Here is a 22,517-nt window from a genome sequence, read left to right on the forward strand (position 1 = left end):
GACCCTACCAGACCATTAAGGGTTCAAAACTGCTGCAGATAGCACTGTAAGAAACAAATGTATTTTTACCTTGCTTTGTGAGGTCTTCCTCTCTCTGGCACACCTGCAGATGTCCTTCGATTCACAGTAGAATAGTCAGGATCCAGTTCATATCCTTCATCATCTACTCCAAGGCTGCGGTTATCATCCTCTAGTCCATAGGGCTCTGGCTGGAAGCGTTCTGGCTGAGAGCGGTTCAAGTCAGCGTTGCTGCCCACTGGTACCTGAGGCTGGGCAACAGGACCATAGTTATCCCTTCTGCTTGGCAAAGTGAAGCTCCCATCATCTGGCCGGTAACTGTTTCCTGGCATGTAGGCATAGCGAGGACGGTAGTTGATGCCACGTGACAAGCTGCCGTAGCTATCTGCTAGATCTCCGTAACCATCATGACTGATATAAGGACGATATTGGCCTTCGTGGCTGTCAGGGTAGGAATCATTGTAGCTGTTGTAAGACCTGGTTAACGTGGACGATGCTTGTGGCGTGATGTACCGCTCCCCATTCTTCATATACCTTCTGTCTATTGAATCTGTGTAGCTGCCCATGGGAGACGAGCCATCCATTGACGGCAGGCCATCGGGTCCAAGCGGGACTTGACGCACTGTTCTAGTTGTGACTGTTTTGACCATTTTGGTAACCTGTGAAGTTGTAAAGAAATATGTTCATCAAAGAGAAAATTAACAATGTAATGAGACTTAAGGGAGCGAGTACAGTAAACAAATACACGTAAGTCGACTACACACTGGAAGAACACACAACAAAACTGCCGGCAATTTTGGGTTTCCAATGCAAGTATCAGAAAGAAACAGGCATCTGTAAATAATGCTGGTTTTCAAAGAAACAGAGTGAAATGTGCACCAAGTGCAACAGTAACTACCACGTATTCCTGGGTTGCTCAGTGGCTCTGGAGCCCAAGTAGATCCTGTGACCTGTAGCCTCGCGTTTAAGCATAGGGATTGGCACCAGATTGGACAAGCTGCTGCTGAACAGAACAATCAGATTACACCTCTTGAAGCAGCTCCAGGCGTGTCCTCTCACCACATATTTTCACACAGATAATCCCAAACGGGAGAAATTCACCCAAACAGTATCTTTTCCTAGAGACACCTGTGACCAAATGATTCTGCAGGCTAACGAGTTAATGAAATCCTGTGAGATGGCAAGCAGCACAAATGGCTCCCCTCCAACCGCATAATTAAGTAGTACCACAATGCTGAATAAAGCATAGCCAGGTACCAACACTACCTCAGTGTCTAATTTGGGCCACAGCTGAAAACTTTCCTCTTGATCTCAAAGGGATTTCCTTAGTAAGTACGTTTCAGGAAAGATGCTAGTTTCCACCTCCACCATTTTTTAATTAAAAGAATGTATTGTAGTATCTAAAATAAAGGAATTAAGAGCTATAAACTAATCCATTTTTGACACGGAAACCAACAATGCTTTCTGCTCATTATCTGAGCACAATACTCCCAACTCTCCATTCAGTACCAGCATGACTGCTGCCATGGCATTTATGAAACTGGACGACATTTAAGGATGAAAAAGATTTGGGGCAGCTTACAGTAGCTCTTTGTAATGTGGACATAAACAAGTGGAACACAGCTCAGCATTCTCCTACTGAGTTTGAAACAAAAGTTTTATTCAAAGTAGCATGCTCATAAGTGATCTTCTAACAGGAGAAAAAGCAACATTCTCAGGCCTGAAACATGTGAGTTTTGCAAGAGTGACAAAACTGGACAAGAAGTGCCGGGCTTTAACATTCTTGAGGTTGTGAACTATTAAGGTGAATAACAGGAAGTAAGGTAGCATTTCAACAGCTGTATGAATCAGAAACTGATCCTTTTGCACGGTAAGGGACAAAAAAGTAGCTTTCTTGATGCCAAGAAGAGTGCTCATGTAACCACACGAAGCCCGTTCTTTCAGCACTACTCAACAGGAGCCAGACATATTAAATCAAATCCCAGGCTTTCCTTCTCAAGGCGTATGCTGCAATGCATGCACAGTTTGTCACGTGCAATTTTTCACAATATTTTCTAGACCAGACAGTGCAAGATACACGATACACTACGAATGCTTGCAGCAACAGCACAGAAGAAGGAACAAGCTTTGACCTTTCAGATCCCTGGAGAAGTGCTTTGCAGGGAGCTGTCACGACAGCGTGTCTTCAGCCACCATCACTGCTGCCAGTTTGGACACTTGCTTGTTTTCTCCTGTTTCATTTTTTTGGAGAATCATTATTATCAGACAGGATGGGGTAACACAACAGAGTCATGTCATGGCAAAGACAACTGTCTACAAACATTTGGTACACATATACAAAAGAGACTAAGTAGAAAATCAGAACATTTGGAAAATCGATTCCTACATGATTTGTGATTTACATTTAATTAAATCAGAGTTTTTCAACCATGCTCCAGTACTCTACAGAGTACAGAAACAGAGAATGCAGGATTTATTTGCAATTTTCCCCCGGTTTGCCCCCTTTTTGTTTATTTGAGCACAGACAAGCTTTCAGTGGCTGTGCTAGTCAAAAAGACACCCCTGGCATCAGCCAGCACAAGTAAGAACAAGTTGACAATGTCAGCACAGCTTCAGCGCTATCATTTGCTGAATGTTCCCACTATTAACAAGCAGAAGGAATGAGCACAATCAAGAAACCTTCGTCAGAAGCATAAAAAGGAACATTTCACCCTAGCACCAAAGCACACGTTTCTCATAGCATAAAAGCACTCAATAATGCTAAAGGCATTGTGGGAGGGGGGGGCGAAATCAAGTCTGTTCGTATTTTGAGAGAGGGAGTATTTGCACTACGCCTCATTTGTCAGGGTTGGGCACTGAAACAGAAGATTTATCCTGCGATAAACAGACGTTGCTGCCTACAGGACAATAAAGGGAAGCTTTTTGGAAGCAATTAGCCAGCACACAGAGGAAGGTCCATTTATCAGGCTTCCAAGCAAAAGAAAACAATAAACCTTTATTTCAGGAAATCCAGCTCAAGGGAATGTTTCAATTATATTTCTTAAAAGGAGAGGCAGTCTTGGATAGCTGACAGCACAGTAATCTTCTCTCCCAACATTTCTGTGGTTTCCTTAATACTAATACATTAGCCAGAGAAAACGAAGCAATTCCAAATGGGAGACCCAGCAGACTGCCTTATCTGCCACCTGATCCTCCAGACGCATCCAATTTATTAGGATGAACTCTGCTCTGTAGGTATGCAGTAGTGAACAATACAGAGATACAGGTTACTTTGAGATGCTGCAGTCGGAGTCCCCCCATTTATCTACAGAAAATCCATCCAAAGAGTTTCTTCCCCTAATCACAGATCAAAGGGTGCTCAGCTGCTTCAGTGCTACAGTCCCCCAGACTGACAGACAAGAGCTTCGGATTTCCTCTCTATGGAAAGGTTATTTGAGTATGCTTAAAATACCTATTTGCAATTCTGTAATTCCAGCAAACTAAATAAACGTTTCAAACACAGGAAAAAATAGAACAAGTTCCAATATTCCAACTTATTCAAGCCCTCTGGAGGCCAAATCCTACAGCAATCACCCATCTTCTTAAAGGGACAGCACAAGGGTGCCTTCAGCACTTTCCTCTGCCCCAAACAGGAACACAAGCACACTGCAAGTTCACTGACCTTGCTGCTGTTTCCCCACAACCCCACATGGCAATAATCTTGCTCATTAAATAATTCCCCTACATGGCTCATGATAATATTGTCATTAGCCATGTTCCTGGAAAGATGCTTGTCCACAAGATACAAAGGAAATATTCATACATTTGAAACAGTTTCTGCATTTTTCTGTTCCTTGTCCTTTTGTCTGAAAGTGATAGGAAAACAGACCTGAAGAAACCCAGGAGTGAACTCACTGTTCTCATATACAGGTGGTACACACAGATTCCTCCAAGTGCACAGTGCTCAGACAGAGGGGGAAAGACAGTATTGAGATTTCAGTGGAAGTGTGCTGTCACCATCAAAGGCTGTCATCTTAACAAGTACTTATTACAAGCACAATTCCCACCTTCCATCTCGTTATGGAGGGCTTTTGTTTTTCACTTTTGTATCCCCCCCCTCTCTTGTGCCTCCCCCCTTGAATTAAGTACTTTATAAAAGCTGACAAGGCTAAAAATTTTGTTGAAACTCTGCCATAAAACAAAAACAGATGAGAAAGAATGTGCAAGGATAAAGGCGTTCTGACGTTTCTAAGAGCTCATTTTTCAACTACGGACTGTAAAAATTCATCAGCCCAAGCAGGGTGAAGGTATTACCTTTCTATTAAAGGCGGTGTAAGAACTCACCCCATAGGTTTTCAAAACAACAGCTCAAGTTTTTCCTCTTCACTTTTAAGCTCAGTGTTTCACTTTTTCAAAGGACCCTCAGCTTCAGCAGAAATCCATTCCAACCCTATTACCTAATTCCTCTCGAATTTTCTGCAGTTTCACAGAACCGCATCTTGGCGTAGCTGGCACCAACACAGCTGAAGATTTCAAGCCATGAGCACCTTCCAGTTACTGGTGCTAGGAAGGGAGAGCAGCAGTAATCGCTGCTGGGAAAGACCTGGCCTTCCTGAGTATTAGAGAGGACAAGGCAAATGGATGGCCTGGAAATGAAACAACTCAGTGTACTGATGGATTTTACAGTTTGCCACCATAAAACATCATTATCAATGAATAAAAGTGACATAAAGCTCTCAGATCTTTTTGCATTTCAACAAAGATAAAAATAAAAGGTGCCTAAAGAAAGAAAAGAGCAAGCATTAACAGGAACACACAAATCCTGTTTGTTTTACTCCATTTCTCTTCGGCTGCTTGCAGACAGGCTCCTCTGACACGGCAGCCTCCAGACGAGCAGCGGCAGTCCTCTCCCCAAGGTGACTTTCACTGTTTGAGCATGATAGGTATTTGGCTTCCAGAGAGATTAGAGAGCTGAAGTGAAGCATTATGTGATACATCTTTTGTGCATTGAATGTTATGTAGGGACTTAGCCAGCACAGTAGTAAGATAATAACAGTTTGGGGAAAATTACTCAGATATCTCATTTTTGAGAAGGCAGATGTTCTCTATTTAAAATATGTCAAATATTAAATTCTATTATGCTTCTTCCTGCTTCCCTGCTGCAGGCATCTTCAGAGATATGGGGGGAAAGCACAAACTGTCAATGCTTCTGCATTCAAGTGGTTTACTTCATGTATTATTGGAGAGAGGAACCTCTGTAAATTATGGTTTTCAAACAACATGGGGGGATTTGAAAAAGAAAACAAGGAACAGCACCATAAAGGATCAAACACATTTATAGTTTTTGCTATGCTTCAGTTCAAGGGGAATCATTTATAGGCATTATTTTGTACAATGTAGCAAAAATAAACATTAGCTTCCTTTTACAGAGTCCAAAAATACATACCAAATCACATGGAGTTAACTAACCTCCACACTGGGTATGCAGCAAGGAAAGCACACACCAGGAAAATTCCTCTGGTCTCTACAGCTCTTAAAAAGACGCCCTATGTGACTTTGTCAGAGAAAGCCATGTGTGGTAACGCCTCCTTTGTAAAACAAGGTTGGAAAATGTGACTGCCACTGGCCAGCAGAACCTTCTAATTACAGAGATAACAAAGACAGGTTCTGAACCTTTCTCCAAAGAAGCTGAGAGCAAGTGCAACAGTGGAGCATAAAACTCCTACTAAGCTGAACATGTAAGCGCAAACCTAACTAATCTTAAATTAACTACCACCCTCATGAAGTAGCAGATAAGATTACTGATGCAAACAGATGTGAGGATTCCCTACCATAGGAAATGCTGTTTCTTTACAGAGATAAAAAGCACAGACACCACAAACAAGGCCACGCTTGTCCCACTCGTTACTGAACTCCATGGTGCGTACAGCCACACGAATGAACAATCCTTAAGTTAGTCTTAAAAGGCAGAATTCTAACAGCATTGGCCTGTTCTACAGGGCAGATGCTAAACCAGGAAGGATGAAATTTCTGCCTTCAGGACCTATTTTACTGACATAATACAGTGGAAATTCTACCTGACAGCCAAACTTCGAACTCATCAAATTCAGCAGGTCCCAACCCAGAGCCCCGACTGCTGAGCTGGTTCAGACACGAAGGAGCAGCCCCGGGAGACGGAAACTGCCCACGTACCCCTGTGTGTGCAGCACAGCACGGTACCGACCAGGCCGAGCACCTCAGCCCTTGCCCCTCCTATACTCATGAGAGGAGGAACACTGCTCCTGCAGCACGCTGCGTGCTCAGGAGACAGGTTTGCATCTCACATCGCACAGAAGCTCTCCTTCACTATTCTCACCTGAACAGCAAGGTCAGAATTTTGTCACCACACAGAAGGTATGAAGAAGTTTCATTTTCCCCGCAAGGCACTAGTAAATAATAGCATGACCTATAAGAGCACCACAATGATACCTATTAAAAGTGATAGTAAGTCAATGCCAATTAACCCCAGGACACTTAACGGACGCTATGGACTTCCAACGACAACGGTTCGCATTTTCACGTTCACAACCAAACACAAGTTGTAAACAATGGGATTAAATAAAAATACAATGGAAATCTGATCTTGTTTTCATATTTAAAAGCTGTTAACCCTATGCCATATTATCACAGCAAGGAAAAGTCAAAACAAAACCATTCACAGACAGCAACAGCTTCAGCAGAGACTCAGTGCCTCTTTCAGCAGGGTTAGGGCTAAGCCAACCCCATCTGTGTTTTGACATTTCAGAGGCACTTTCTCAGCAGCTGGATATACAGATATACAAATCTGTATTTAAATAGTCAGTCTTTTTAGCAATGAAATACTAGGAAACAGCTCCAGATAGCATGTAGGTTGCTCTGAAAGTAATGCCTCCTATTCATTTCCATAGAAACTACAACAGATGCGAAGAGCACAATAACGCGGTTGGATAGAGCAAATTCTCAGCTACAAAACACTACTTCTCAGCACTGTCACCACCATCAGCTGTGCAGCAAACAAGAGCTGCATGCCACACTCCTAAAAATCTGCACCAGAGGAAACACCAGAGGAAACAACCCACTGTCACCGCTGCTGAAATGCACCACCCATTGCTCACAGCTGCTGCTTGGTCTCCTTCAAAGTTCAGTAAGCGCTGGTGAGTGCCTCTGACAATGTGGGCCCACATAAATAGGAGGCATTACTTTTGGAGCCCACCTCGTAAGTAAGTAGAGGTCAGTAGAGTTATCTCAAACAACATAAAACCAGAGTCAGACAACTATGCATCCTCTCCCTGTTCTTAACGTACTCCAGTGTCTGGAGTGAACTACAGTTAAGAGGAGAACGCTGCCCTCTGAAATGGAAAGGCAGTTGTAGGGATGCTGTTCTTCCATTTTTTCCCCTGTGCAGATATAATGGCTTGTTTTAGAGCCACCACTCATCTTTTCTCTGGGAAGATGGAAAAACAGCAGGCATACTGCACAGGAGAAAATTGTACCTTTTCTGTTATGACAAACACGCAGATTTATCAGTGGCATGACTATTTCAAACTATTTCAGTCCATGCAGTTCTGTTATCTAGGGATTACTACACGGCCTCCACTCTATTTTTATGGTCATAGCTATTTTACTCCTTTGCAGAGCTGCAGTAACAGTTCCCTAAAAACATGCACTACTACTAGTCCATATAAAAAGGTGTCCATCACCACTGTAATTGTACCACCTCCCTCCTGCAAACAACACTTGTTGTTGCCATTAGAAAGAAAGTAGACTTTCTTTCAAATAAGTCACATCTGAAAAGGTTAGATTATTGGAAGGACTAATGAAAGTGTGGGTTTTGTTAGGTTTTTTCTGACAAGCAGAAAATAGGCCAGTTATATCTTTTAACTAACAACTTTTTAAACAGATGCTCAGTGTGTACCTTCCATCTCATCTGATTCTCATACTTCTGTAAAGTGCAGGGCAATGCCGTGGACTGTATCAGTAAAATAAAGTGAAACTTAACATAATTAACAATCTGGGAATGGGTGCTAGTGTTTTTGTTTGGTTAACCTGGGTAATTTCTGCCGCTCAGTTCACAGCTCCAAGAACAGCTGTATCAGCACAGCTGACTGGGAGCAAACCAGACACAGAAACAAACTGACAAAAAAAACTCAGCTTTGCTGGCAAAGAGAACATACTTAAAATCACAGAGGATCACAATTGTGGATCACAATGGCATGATTCTCACCACTCATGCTACCCTCTTTTACTTCCTGAGTAAGCGGTATTTTCCCATTTTCTCTGTTGGTTATTAACCTCTCACCTTGGTTTCAGTTCTCCTTGTTGTTCCATCCTCAGAAGTGACAATAGACACGTGGGAAGTGGGAGTGCCTGGGTCTTCCTCCACAGTAACTGTTTCTTCCACCATTTCCTGAGGTTCTTGCATCATTGCTATAGATGTCTGGTTACTGGGGCTTTGCTCCTAAAGAAGCAAGCAAAAAATTAATTTTTCCCTTCTACCATCACGGCGTATGTACCTTATTGATTCCATCTTTTTCAATCGAATAACACATTTTACCTAACAACTTGCAAATAGAGATTCAGAGAAAGAAGAATCTGATGTCTCAAAAAAAAAAAACCAACCATGCAACTATGCTAGTATGACTGAACTCAACCGAGTAAATGGAAATCACGTGAGTGCACTGCAATGAACTTTGTATTTAGACACAACCCACTACAGGCTAACAGACTGCTGCCTTATATTTAAGCCTGTCTTAAGCTTCCTCTCCAGTGCCCTGTGTAGGAGGAATGGAATTTTTGTACATAAAACATTCTTTCTGTTCTGCACTGAATGAGACCACTGGATTTCAGAGCAGTCTATCTTACACAACATTCAAAGTTTAATTCCATTTGATAAAATACACTCAGTTTCAGACTACAGAAGGCTATAAAACATCAAGACCTACTATCAAACTGACACTTGTCTCAAATTGTCCAAAGCAATGATAATCTAAAACGGATAGCTGAAAATTAACTGCTGAATTACGTGGAATGTTGCTCTTCTGACATCTTCCCTTTGCTGAGTGCAGAAGATCTACATGGCTATAAGCTCATTTTAAAGTTTTAACAGGTAGACAATATACAGAAACGCTGCACAGAAAGAAACCAGAGCAAGGGTCAGTTGTTGCAAGAGTGCTGCCCAAAGATAACATTTCTGCTTCTTGCCAGCACAAACATCTGAACTTTCCTTTCTCTTATGCAATTGTGTCTCAGCACAGCAACCAGAGAAGCTCCCCCTTTGGTATATGAATGTATTTTAGAAGTTTCACAGCAAGTGGCCAATAAGGAACTGACTTACATACTGAGAAATAAGCCTTTTCTCCAGCATGATGAAACCTCAGCTATGTGAGACAGAATGGCAGACTGTTCATTTCACTGTAATCCCTGAAGCTATCATGCCACACAGGGCTCAAAGCCAAAGCAGGGCTTCTATTTGCACATCTTGTCAAACAGGCATACATAGAAAAGCTCTTACTGAGGAATAATTACATATACATACACATCCATATACATACATACACACACACACATATATTTTTAATAATGGAAAGGAATGACATAGGACCTTAATTTACAAAGTTAATACGTTTTTTTCTAAAGAAAACACCATGGGCAAATCCCATATATCTCTCTACACCACAGGAAAACAAAATGACTGGGAAGAAACTGTTGCCATGCAGGAACCAAATCTAATTACATCAATGTTTAAATATTCTCTATTTGAGAAAGCCTAGTCACCAGAAAACTACAAAATTCTATTTTCTAAATAAAATGTTACAAAACTGCATTTTGTCCTGACCACGGACTTTGGGCTGCCCTCCTTGCTGTGCTGTATTTAGTGTAAGCCACGAAGGATGGCATCCTTCAAAGCAACTTCTTGCTGCTGAGTGGGAGCTCCACAGAGAAAAATGTACCATTTAATCCTTGTGCAATCAGTAATTTCCTTTGAAACAAGCCAAGGTGCCCTCGATCAGTTTCTGTTACTTACAGCTATATTCTCACATCTTGAAATTTAGACTTGAGTAAGGCAGTTGTTTTCATTTCCAGGTAAGCCATGATAATAACCAAGACCATGGCACTAAGCTTCAGGCAGCCATCTCAGTCAACAGAACAGACAACCTCCAAAGGAGCTCGTGCTGCACCACCAGAGATAAGAGGACACTGCTCCCATTTCTATTGAAATCAAGAAATAAGTCAGGCAACAGAAACAACCAGCCACAGTAAGGCTTCTGAAACCCTACAGAAAATCACCCCATTTGAGGTCCAGCAACTCAGGACACACACTTAGTATTTTATAGTAGAGCTCAGATGCCAGATTCTGTCTTCTGCCTACAGCTTCAGGAGGGAAACAAACTCCTGGGAAAAATACACAAACCCATTCTTTATCTTGAAGCTATGAAATTACAGCTGCAGTTCAGCTTTCACCAGCCTGCTGCAGAGCTTCCCTCCAAAGAGAAGAACTTACACAACGCTGCAATACAGTGGAGACTCAAAATATCTGTTATCTTCGTGCAATCCAAGTCTGACCAGGACCAGAGACGCCGGTGATCATGTACAGATTTCTTCCATTATACTTTGTCCTGGTAAACCTCCCTGCCATTTATGTGGCAACAAATGCCAAAATTGATTCAATGTGTGACTTACTCCTTTCGCACATGTACATGCACAGACATATCCATCTTGTTCATTTCTAGCTGCACACTGAGGTGATGCCATGAATTCATCTATTTTCCTTCTCTAGATTCTTCAGAGAAAAATTCTGCTTTGTGAGAATAAATCTGAGGAGATTTCTGTCTACCTTCCACATTTTGCTCCTTGTGCTTCTGCAAAACCTTTTCTTTATGAAAAACAAAGTCTCCCTTTGTATTCAGACTGCCTGTGGGCAAAGAGAAACTTTAAAGCTGGGCACTTAAACATGAGTGAATTGCAAACTAGACCATATTGACTTTAAATGAACACCAAGCCAGTTTTCATCCCATGGCTGCTTCTAAAATGAAGTTTCAGGTACAGATCTGCATTCCTAAAGGAGAAAAGCGGTGTTAGCAAGAGACTGTCCTAAGCATCAGAAATAAAAGCTACCAAAGTTCAAGGTAGATATCCTAACACAGATAACTAACCAGACTGCGTTTTCTTGTACTTTCCTTCTTAGTACCTGAGCTACTGAAAAAAGCAGTGAGCAAAGAGGATAGAACACCATCCAAATTGCTCTTCTCTGAATTAGCTTACGGAGGTGGTTCTTTGATCTCCACAACCAGTACTTGTTCCACATCACTAACACGTAGTTGTCACAAGCTAGCATTAACAAAGAAAAGATGTAAAAACTTTCTCTGTTTTTAGCTTCCTCCATTATGGATTTTAGGTCATCACAAATTGCAAAAACTGGGACACATTACCCATCTCAACCACCTTCTTCAGTGCTCAGCCTCTAAGCCAGTATCTAGGGCACTCCTGTTAAACACATCTCAGCATCTCAGATCCCAAACACTTGGCAGCTAAGCCTAATTATTCAAAGTAAAACATAAATCACCAGCTAGAACTGGAATACAACACTCCTAATGAATAATCCTACTGGTAATTCCCTGCCTGCCAAAAGCACGTCATTCCAGTTTAGAAAACACTCTCCTTCGTTCAACTCGCTGGGGCTTAGAAAGCAAAAGCAAGATGGCGGTCCCCTTTCCGTCCCACAGCCACAACCCTGCGGCCCATCCTGCACTGCCAAGCCAGCGGGGTTGGCTCCCCAGCCCCAGAGGATCTGCCATGTCTCAGCAACCACTGCGCTCCCAGCAGAGCATCTGGGAAGATGAAATCCAAAGGAAACTTCTTTGCAGTCCTCTTTAACGAGGGCCTGTCAGGATTGTTGACTCTTCCTGCAGCCAATGGGGTTGGAAGCCCCACATGAGGTGGGCAAGGCCCTACTGCCTACCAGCACCCTAAGCACCCTGAGGGAGCTCTCTGTACCTGTAAAACGGCAGGAGTTCTCTTGCAATAAAGAAACATATCGAGGTGCTACACTGAAAAATTAATAAGCATTTCCCACAAAGGCCCCTTGAAATAATGGTGTTCAGCTCCCTCCATGAAAATTATGAAACATTAAGTTATTAAATCAGATTTTAACCCAGTTACACACTGGATACCAGCAGTCATGGCTTTTCTCCCTGCTTTTTGGAGTGCCAAATGAATCCTATCCTTTGCTTGCATCTCCGGCACGCTTTAAAAATGCCAAGCTATTTAAATAGCAAAACAACATCAATCGTCAATTTATCCCCAGCCTGTAAAAGTTAAGTGCAGATGAGACAGCTAAAGACCTTGTAAAATAAGCAAGAAACAAAATAATAGTAATTCTTGCTTTGTTAAAAAACAGAGTGATTTACCATTTAGGGCACATATCTCCTAGGGCTTACTTTGCATTAGAATACTACAGCTTCTATAATCACCACCATCTCAATTCCTAGAGTTACATTTCCATCAAAGCAGCTACTTTCTATCTTTTTTTAATAAAAGAATAACCTCCCCTAGGAGGAACAGACATTCTACTTTAAAACAGTAAACAAAGTTCTTTATTCTCTGCCTATGAAACGATTTAAAAGAGCCTGGAAATAATATTAAATTGCAGGAGATTATTACTTCCACTAAAACAGTCCCTCTTCAAGAACAGGGATAACATGTACATTGAACCATCATTCTCCCAGACGTATCCTTTGTTCAGCAGACTGCAATGCAGACTATTCAGGCTACCGTTTACTCCAGGCTACTGTTAGATACCGAATTTGAAGGGTTTTGCAAAGCACAAAGGCTGGATTCTACATCAGTGGACGTACTTGTCCTCAGTTGGCCCTGGCACAGACAAAGCTCAAGTGTGTCAACTCCTGTGAAAAACATCAGAAGGCTGGTCATAATTAATGGCATTGGACACCAGCACTAATTGAATCAAATAAGGATTCTCTCTTCTACTCTTCTTATACTTTGCTTAAATTACTTAAAGCTTCAGTTTCTGCAAAGCATGAGATAATTTACAAGTGCAAAGCATGCAAACATCAATTTTGTCAGAACTGAGTCCCAGACCAACGGCCTGTCCCACTGCTCTCCTTCCAACTCAGGTCTGCAATTCTAGCTCTGACGTTCTCAGGCTGTTATTTGCTGAAGGAACATGGAGGAAAAAAGGAGAAGAAAAAAGGCAACCGAGATCACCATGTTCCCAGTTCGAGAATGTACATCAGATCAGTATCCCAGCAGGGCATCAAAGTGCAAGAAAGTCAGTGGTGGAACTAACTTAGTGTATCTGTGGCAGACCTTTTTCCAGCACAGCATCTAGCTCCCCAGCTGCTGAAAACTCTTAAATCTGATTATCATCACATTCCCCTATTCCGTCGAGCTCTGTTTTTTTCCCACCCAAACACCCCTGCTGAGCCCTCAGGCCTGATTTGTTCGGGGAGCTTTCTGTGCAATTCAGTAGTTCAACAGCTGAAATCCTAGCTCACCAGCACATGCTCACTGCTGAGCCTGTATTATTTGAGAGGCAGCCACAGAGGAGACAGTTCCTGGAGCACGACCGGAATGGAATGAGAAGACAAAGAAACATGTAAGCCCTCACATACAGCAGTGCTACCACTACTGTGGGAGCACCTTCTTGAAGAACATGGAGGCCTTCTATGCAAGGGCTGCCATGCACCGTATTCCTTCAGTTGCCAAAGACGCAGCAAGGTCCAGGCCATCAGCCCCAAGCACAGCCGCCGCACAGTCACAGCCCTCAAGACGCCCGAGCTGTTTCCTGAACACTTACACACTTCCCTTGTCCTTTAGAAACACACACGACAAGCAACTAACAAATAACACCAAGAGCTTTTAAAGCACCAAGGTTAAGAAGGAACTTTTCACCAGCTGAAAAAAACCTCCCTCTACTACAGCCGTTTTGAAAAGCCACAATGCAGCTTTTTTCGCAAGCGGGCCTGGCAATTCACCATCTGAAGGCATCACACCTTTCAGGGAAGGCAAGAGGCGGAGGTGAAGGAGAAGGAATCAAACCCAAACAAAACCTGCAGCAGTAATATTCATCCCCCAAATAGTGCCAGATACACTGGGGTTCTGTTCAGCCACACGGTAACTGCCCATCAACAGGGCGCTAGCCCAACGGTCAACAAAGAGCTTTTATGCTATTTTAAACAATCTGAAGTGTCTCAGTTAATGGAAGACCGGGCAATTGGCCCTCAACTATTTCTAATTGACTGGAATGATGGATGAGCTAAAGGGAAAGCTGACCCACTGAACTTTTCCATACAAAGCTAGAAAACGAAGGGAGATTGTAAACAGTTTATGAGAATGAGAAGTGGGAGAGGCAGAGTCCCAGGGGCCTTGCTCCTCTCAACCTGCTGAGAAGTTGTTTTAGACCGAGGAAAACAAAGACCTTCAACTCAGCAACATACAACAAAAAACACCGGGGAAGACCTAAACTAATAGGGTATTTTTCCCATGCTCTCCTCCCCTTTCCCCTGTAGCTACATAGCTCTCATACGCAAGCTGGTCCTTTGAGTCAGAAAGGGCAATTTGTCACTTTGACAAGTAAGACATCTCTCAGGGCTCTGTATTGCTTCGCCCTGCTTTTCAGATTGACTGGGTGTTAACCATAGATGTCAACCTCAACAGATGTGATAATATATACTTAAAAATTACATGTTAACAATCCCACTACAATAAAAGTAATGCTCAGCAAATCGAGCACACCAACTGATTTTCAGAACAAAGCAATCACTCATAGCTCATGCGCTGCAAAAGGACAATCCTACCTCACCCTGACAGGGCAGTCTGCTGACCTCAACAGTTCCTAGGAGGGAACAGCGAGGACATCTTGCAGGTAGGGAAAGGGATGCACAATAGGTTCAAGCTGGCAGTGGCTATCTTCAGGCCAACAAGGTACTGAAATGCACGGTAACTTAATTCTTCCTCTCTAGTAAAAAAGAATTGGGAGTTTCAGAGTACAACTCAGATCTCACAGACTGAGTCATCTCCTTTTGCACGTCCAGCTCTTGACACTGATAATCTGTTGAATTACATCAAACCCGGGGTATTTTGAAAAGTGCTAGAACTGGGAGGTGAACCCAGACAACAGGTAGTAAAACCCAGAACTGGATGAGAATATCCCTGGTTGTTTGGCAAGATCATGCAGGGAAACAGAAGCATAAGCCATTCATTTAATATGAACATGGCCAAAGAAAGGAATAAAATAAAAACACACCTGGAACATACAGTGTCAGGGGTACTCTTATTTCTCCTAGCTGTCAGCGCTGTTCATCTGGAAAGCTTTCCCAGCAGGAAACCATACAAAATGAGGGGGTAATGACTGTTTCTCACCAAAAGAGAGTTCAATGCAATTTGCTGGAATTTAGATCTGTAGTTTTTTAGGTCAATCCTCCTCCCAAAGACAAACAAAATGCAAATCTATGTGTCTAATCTTTGACCAAACTCAGAACAGCTCTGACTTGCTTCCTCTCTGGAGCCTTTCAGATGAACTAACCAAGGCTAAATTAGGGAGATTTTTAGTCAGATGAGGTTACATCATGGATTACAATTTTCCAGTAAGCTTTCTCCTCCATCCCCACCTGCTGCTTCTACAATGCTGGCATTAACAGTGGTGTGGGATGACTCATTTGTACATTCCTTTCTGCAAGACAGGCATTCAGCTCTCATTTCTCCTTGACCCCACGCAGTTTTGGTCATAAATTAAACTGGTGCATGTATTACTACATATCAAGTCCACAAACTTACATGCACGTAGGAGTCAGAAGTACAAGCTAGGTCCTTCATCTAAAACAGAAAAAAGAACTGTCAGTTCAGCAGAGTACAGCACTACGTTTCTCTATGCACTCCGCGTGTTCCAGACTTTACCCCAGGCACCTAAACACACCACTACTGTGTTAAACCAGAATCTGCCAGACCCAGCCTGTCCGTTTCAGGCTAACACAGGCACACCTCCTTGCACTGCTACAGCAGTACCTTTGAGAACTGCATTTTTGACCTTCAAGGCAGATGTAAGCTGTCTCTGCATTCTTTAAATTGTGACCAGGACTGGAACATTATTTTAGCGTCCTAGCTGCTGTATCCCATCAGTGTTAAATTTAACTAATCTCCTCTTCTACACACAATTTTGCCTGTAGAACTCAACAACACAGCAAGAAAGCTGCTTTTGTGGCAAAACACATGGCCACAACACAAAAAACCAAAACTGCTTTCATAAACTTAAGGGAGACAGAAATAACAAATGGGTCAGTGATGGCTTTTAAAGCTTGAATTCCAAGGAATTTGTTTCTTAAATAAATTATTTCTCATTCTAGGGAGTACAAAGTGATTGACAATTAATCTCATTGCCCATCTCATAAGGAATACGCTTGTCGACACCTCCCACTACAAGGCACCAAAGCAGGTTTGTGTGGCATCAAGATTCCTTCAGTCCGAACAGCTCCCAGAAGTTTTTCTATGTTAAATCACATTCAACTTCCCCCCTCATCTCACCCCTCCCTCCCAGCCCCACACCACGAGCTGTGGTCTGACCAAAAGGCAGCAGGAAACCTGCAAACCACTCCTGGCACAGGCCTGGCTCTCAGAATTATGTATCCTCAGAGACCAAAAATGTGACAGCAGGAAAGAAACTCTACGGGAGGTCTCGTTACGACTACGGGTCCCTTTGAACACCAAGAGACACAAACAAACCAACAAAGCCACAGGCCAATCCATCTGCTGTAAATCTTCTCAATGGAAGAGATTCCAGCAGAAGAGCAAGCTTTCCTGAGTGCAGTGCATTACTGTATTATTTCAGCTGCCCAGGAGAGCTCACTGATGGCTTTTTTCAGTAGCCTGTTTACTTCACACATTCTCTGTATTTCTTAGGACTGAGGTTACAGCCCTACCTGACATGGATGGTCTTCACACAGACTGGAAAGGTGGCAGAGAGACTTGCTAAGTCAGTGCTAAACTAGCAATAAACAGTAGGTAGAGAAAGTGAAAAAAAAAAGATGGGGGGAGGAGAAAGAATGCTGAATAAGAGCATTTCATCACTTCCATTTGGCATTTATTTGCATAGCCACTACTGGAAAAGGCTGCTCAGCTCCCGCATCCACAGCCTGGGAAGGGCGCAGAGGCAGTGCAAGGGCTCCAGAACACAGCTGACAGAAGAGGAGCAAGAAGAGATCAGAACAGAACAGCTCTAAGATCAGAAAAGGCTCTCGTCCAGCCCTACGGTCTGAGCAATTCACTGCACGGAAAAGGTCAAGGGATGATCTGAGAACAGTTCAAGAGCCTAAAGGAGTGTCTTAGCTTCAGCTGGGACCTGCTGGGTTAAACCACAGCAAGGAGTAAGAGAAAGCTCAAAGAGAACCCTTCAATCTCGCAGGTAAAGGTTCAATTAGTCCCAGCATCAGGAAGCCGTGGGCTTACAGGGTACATTTTATTTCAAGATGTAGAAAGCAAGAGCGAGCAGTGCAAGTAAGAGATATTTTCATGCTAGAATTATCTTCACTACTTAAAGATTAATTGGTCCAACCTATTAAAAAATGTGTTCCTATTTAATCAGAAACTTGACAATGGAGAGGTGCTCAGGTGTAGGCACACAAACACTCACACCTGATTGTTACACCCTTCTGAAGATTTTTCAGACTAAGAGTAAATTATTTACAGCTTGTTAAGGATTCCTCCACCTCACTCCCAGAAAATCATACTTAAATGCAATAAAGAGATTGCTATCAGCCAGCAAAGCAGCTCAGCAAAGGGGCCCAGTCAATACTGGTTTTCCTCAAGGATTTCCCTCTCCTCTCACCACTGACACAGGGAACCACCATCTCAGCCATGCCAGCACTGCTGCAAGTAAGGTCAAGCTCAAAACCAGAGCACTGTGAGAACTCGGCTGAGAAATGGGGGTCACCAAGGCACGACTGTCCATCCCATTCCCTCACCTTTTTTGCTGGCTACAACGCAGCTCCCCAGACCTGTTGCATCAGCATAACTGAGATGGCTGCAGAACAGTAGGGATGGATAAATGCAGAGAAAAAAAGAGGAGGACTATTTATCTGGGGCACCGCCACCAAGGAAATCCACAGGCAATGCCTGGGTCCACTCAAGCAGCAAAATAAGAATGCTGGTACTTGCAGTCAATTAGCACAGACTGCATGATGAACGTGAGTCATACAAGCTAAGGTGAAAATCATATTTTCCAAAGTAAATACTTTCTCTGGATATAAAATAGCTCTCAATTATTTTTAGTTCAATGTGGGTTGGGGTTGTTTCTATCAGCTGTGGCTAGGGCACTCCTCATGCTTCCTGCAAACAAGCATTTTTCTGTGGCCACTCCCATGTGAACTGCGTACATGGGAAATGCTTCTGGATTGAAGCACTGGAACTGTAAAATCCAATCACATTAGGCAACCACACAATTATACGCACCATGGGGCTTTTTTTTTTAACTATTATTTCTGTTGTGTGTACATTTGGCACTTCACAACAGAATTCAAATATGACAAAGATCAGGACAAAACACGGCCCTAGAGCTAGTGATCTAAGTCACTTCTTTCAGACAGGTGCTCAGAGGCCATTTCCTCATGAAACACACAGATAACAACAAGAGATGATACTAGACAAAATTAAGGACTTGCTAATAACTGACATCAGAAAGCCAGACTCGCTCTGCAGGCTGCACTTCCCTTGGCCAGACAAGCTGCAGCACTGCCGTTCCAACCCGAGAACAGGCCAGCTGCACTTCACTCCCACTCCTTGATGCTTTTTATGCCAGGAAAGGGAATCTTTAATTTACCAGAGCAACCCTGCAAAGCTGAGGCTGCAAACAGGATGCAGTGTGGTAGCATCCTAGCCAGCTTGCTCATACGCTGGCCAGAACTGTTCAAAGCGCATAATTCCCTACACGCAGGCTGGCAGCAGGGACTGCCTTGCTTTGATGCCAACAAGCCTCCTCTGTTAGTGTCCTTCATTACTCGGGGTGGTCAGGATAGACCGTTTTCATCTGTTTGGGCAGAATATGCAGCATCCAGGTGCCTTGCTTTCTTTGCATAAAAAAGAAGTATCTGCCCTTACAGCCCACCTCCACCACTAATATTTTGGCTGAAAGATGCTGGTTCTTCCAGCAGCGCTCCTGTAACCATATCACAGAGGAAAAGCCTCCGGACAGCGTCAGCAGCTCTTACACCAGCTATACACACAGCTGTCTCTCTGAGTTAAAGCTCAGAGTTTCACTTTTCTTCCAACTCTTTACAAGCAATCAAAAAATAAGCAGCCATCCCACCCGCCCTCACAGGACAGTTGGACAGATTCAGTCAGCACCAATTCAGCGGTGAGCCCAGAGCCAGTGACAAACACCCGGCCATAAACGCGGTCCCAGCCTCCGAGACTCACTCTGAGCCACAAGGATCCTCACAAAAGCACATCAGCATGGTTCATTCTCATTTTTCTAGCTTTTGGATTTGCTGTAAGAGGAAAGCAGCGCCTTTTAGTGCCTTCCTGGAGTCCTCAGCAGGACAAAAATATCTCCAGCAGGTACTGCTGAACCAATGAGCCAGGTCTGTTTGTTTGGACTAACGCGCTGTTCCTAACTATGGTCTTATAAAATGAAGACATCTTCAGTAACAGTCTGACAGAAATCCATAATATTCCACAGCTTGAGCTGTTCAATCAGGGGCAGCACAGTTACCGACAGATAAAACAAGCATGTAAGCAGGAACAAGTTTGGCAGAAAATAGATCCAAAAGCAATGCTGGGAGCCAGAGGCACCCCGGGAAAAGAGGACAGAGAGAGGCATTACAAAAGGTCTAGCTCTAACTAGGGAGGGGAAAAACAAAACCAAAATGCATGGCAGGGATGGAGCAGGGGGATGGCAGGAAAAAGGGAGAGAAGACAGAACCTGTGTACCAGCAAAATAATTCAGTCCTTAATGCCATGGTGTTAACAGTGCTTTAGTCCACCATATAAATCTTCTGACGCAAAGTAGGTCTCTCTGCACACTACAGCATGGAGTTTCCTTTTTAAGACTTTCCAGACAACCCCGTGTCATTCCTTGGCTTTTTACTTGGCTTGCCTGGACTGGTTTTGCTGCTAAGGACTCGTAAGAATCCAGCTTCTTACAGACAGGGAAGAGAATATGAAAAACAAGAAACATAAAAGAAATCTCAGCATTCAATTTTATGCAAGTCAAGATGTACACGCAATAGCAGAATGCCTTCCTTGTGACTTACCGATCCTCACAGGGAGGTTAATGCGATGGTGTAACAGCAGCAGCCACTCTGCCAAAAAAGGACTGCTGAGCTGCACGGAAAGCAAACAGGTGAATGAGCAAAAAGAAACAGTGCATCTTCACGTTGCTTAGCGCTGCCTCTCTGAGTTTCTGACCTTGCACGAACAGACTCTTGTTGCGTGGCTGTACAAGAACTGCTTCCACGCTGCCAAGCCACAGCACATCCTCTGCGTGTTACTGCTCCCCGCGATGACAGCTCGTTCAGCTGCTGAGCCGCTGCAGTAAGTCAGGGGGGTTTTCACAGAGGTTGAACTGACTGTATGTGAACTGCTAAATAGCAGTGTGCAAGCAATTCACTAAGGAAAGGCCTTCTGGAGCCCCTACGAGCAGAGCAGCAGCACAGATGCACCTCCCACACCAGCGGCCACGTGCCAGTGGGGGAACAACACTGCCCTGAGCCAGCAGCACCAGGGAGGTGCGACAGCAACCGAGCACAGACGGAGCCACACGGGTAAGTCCTGCTTAAAGCCGATGACAGTTAGCAAGTCAGGAGGACAAAACGTAACCACGTAGGATTTGGGTGGATGACAAAGATATGCATATCCTGAACAGCAAATTCTGAAAAACACAGCCAATGAGCATGCTGTGGGTGAAAGACAAGCCTGATTCTACATTTAATTCAGTCACTCAGGCCAACAGTGACCAAACACATCAGTATTTGCATCTTCCCGTCAGTTATTGGTTCATATGTGCCTAAATTAAATCAACTAGTTCTGAAGGAAAAGTTAACAAACAATAGCTCAGATCACACAAAATAAAGATAACAGTATGAATGCCAAGAAATTGAAGCTGAGCACAGCTCAATTTAGAATATGAAAAACCTAAGGATAACTATCATTCACCAAACAGAAGACACCCACCATATTCTAGCAGGCTCTTGGTATACATCTAAAATGTGTTTGGAGACCCACAGAATACGTCGGGTAACCTGCTTTATACATACTCAGCAGCAGACGTTACAGCTATTCTTAATTCTAGCTTTGTAAACCTTGTAGACGCAACTCACTGTGCTTTTGAATTCGTAATATTTTGCAAAGCGCTGCAGTTTGCTGGCTTATGAACAAGCCCTGCTGGCTCACTGGGTAGAAAGATTTCTGCTGACTTCATGTATCATTTTAGCTGCATTCATCAGGGCTTAATGATTTTCCCTGCTAAGGATCCAGGCTGCAAATATTAAGTGGAAAAGGTTATACGCGTGTCTGACAGACTGGTGATATTTTAATAGGTGATATTTGACTACATCCATAAAGACACTATAAATAAATTGTACTAATGAAAACCAGGGTCCTTCATTAAAAAGTGAAAAGCAGACGAACAACCCAGAAGTGACTGAACACTGCACAGCACCGCTTAGAATCGTGTTCTGAAATTACCAAATCATTCTTTATTTATTTACTATTCACTATTTATAAGTGCATTCAGAGCTTTTGCTTGAGAAATGGGACATGCAGCAGCTGCTCGACCATATTAATTTACACACAAATGCAGATATTCAAACATTAATAAAAGACGTTTTATTCTCAACTAATTAGTTTCACAGATTTCAAACTTTTTGACAAGCTGCTGAAGCAAGCCCTTCTCCAACCCAGGTGCCTGCTGCTCCTCAGAAGATGATCTAACTCAGAGCTCCCCGCTTCCTCCAACCCGCGGCTCATCAGCTCAGGTCACACAGCAGCACAGAACGTGTGCTGGAGTAGGGGCAGTGTCAGCCTGCTCCTGGGAACCAGCCTCCTCCCATCTGCCTCCAGCCCTGCTGCCTCCATCAGCTCTGCCAGTCATTGGCCAGACAGGAGAACAGTCAGAATGGAAACTCACCGGACCTGCGACAGGAGGCCAGGCTGTCCAGTGCCAATAATGTTCTGGAAGTTCCAAAAGAAAAGCATTTAACAAAAGCCATATAAATACATGCAGTGCACAGGTATGCACAAAGTTCAAATAGGATATTTTAATCTTTTTGAAATGTTACTGCTTTTTAAAGGACATAATTGATATGTTTGTTATCATTAACTTTTATAACCACAGTGTTGAGTAGGAGGGAGATCATCAGGCAGATCGCCGTGTTTCTTGCAGTTTTTCATGAAGAACAATTTCTTCTTGAAGAGGAGTTGAACGCATAACACAAGAAACAAAACGTTTTTCAAAAAAGAAGATAGTATTTCGTGTAATGCAAAGAACATAAGAA

General features: G+C 43.2%; 1 protein-coding gene across 9 annotated transcripts in view; it reads right to left on the minus strand.

Moving 5' to 3' along the window:
• The window catches only part of ARVCF (armadillo repeat gene deleted in velocardiofacial syndrome), a 227,007-nt gene that overhangs the window by 73,245 nt on the left and 131,245 nt on the right, over positions 1–22,517 (minus strand). For 8 of the 9 annotated variants that reach the window (XM_021413325.1, XM_021413332.1, XM_021413333.1 and 5 more), the window contains 2 exons: positions 8,315–8,473; positions 70–677 (listed from right to left, as the gene is read on the minus strand). In XM_021413325.1, coding sequence (XP_021269000.1) covers positions 70–677; positions 8,315–8,473 — 767 coding nt within the window. Of the gene's footprint in view, positions 1–69; positions 678–8,314; positions 8,474–15,810; positions 15,850–22,517 lie in introns of those variants that run through there. The other variant, XM_021413328.1, reaches the window with a different exon arrangement.

This window comes from Numida meleagris, chromosome 14, assembly GCF_002078875.1.
Source record: "Numida meleagris isolate 19003 breed g44 Domestic line chromosome 14, NumMel1.0, whole genome shotgun sequence".
NCBI lineage: Eukaryota > Metazoa > Chordata > Aves > Galliformes > Numididae > Numida > Numida meleagris.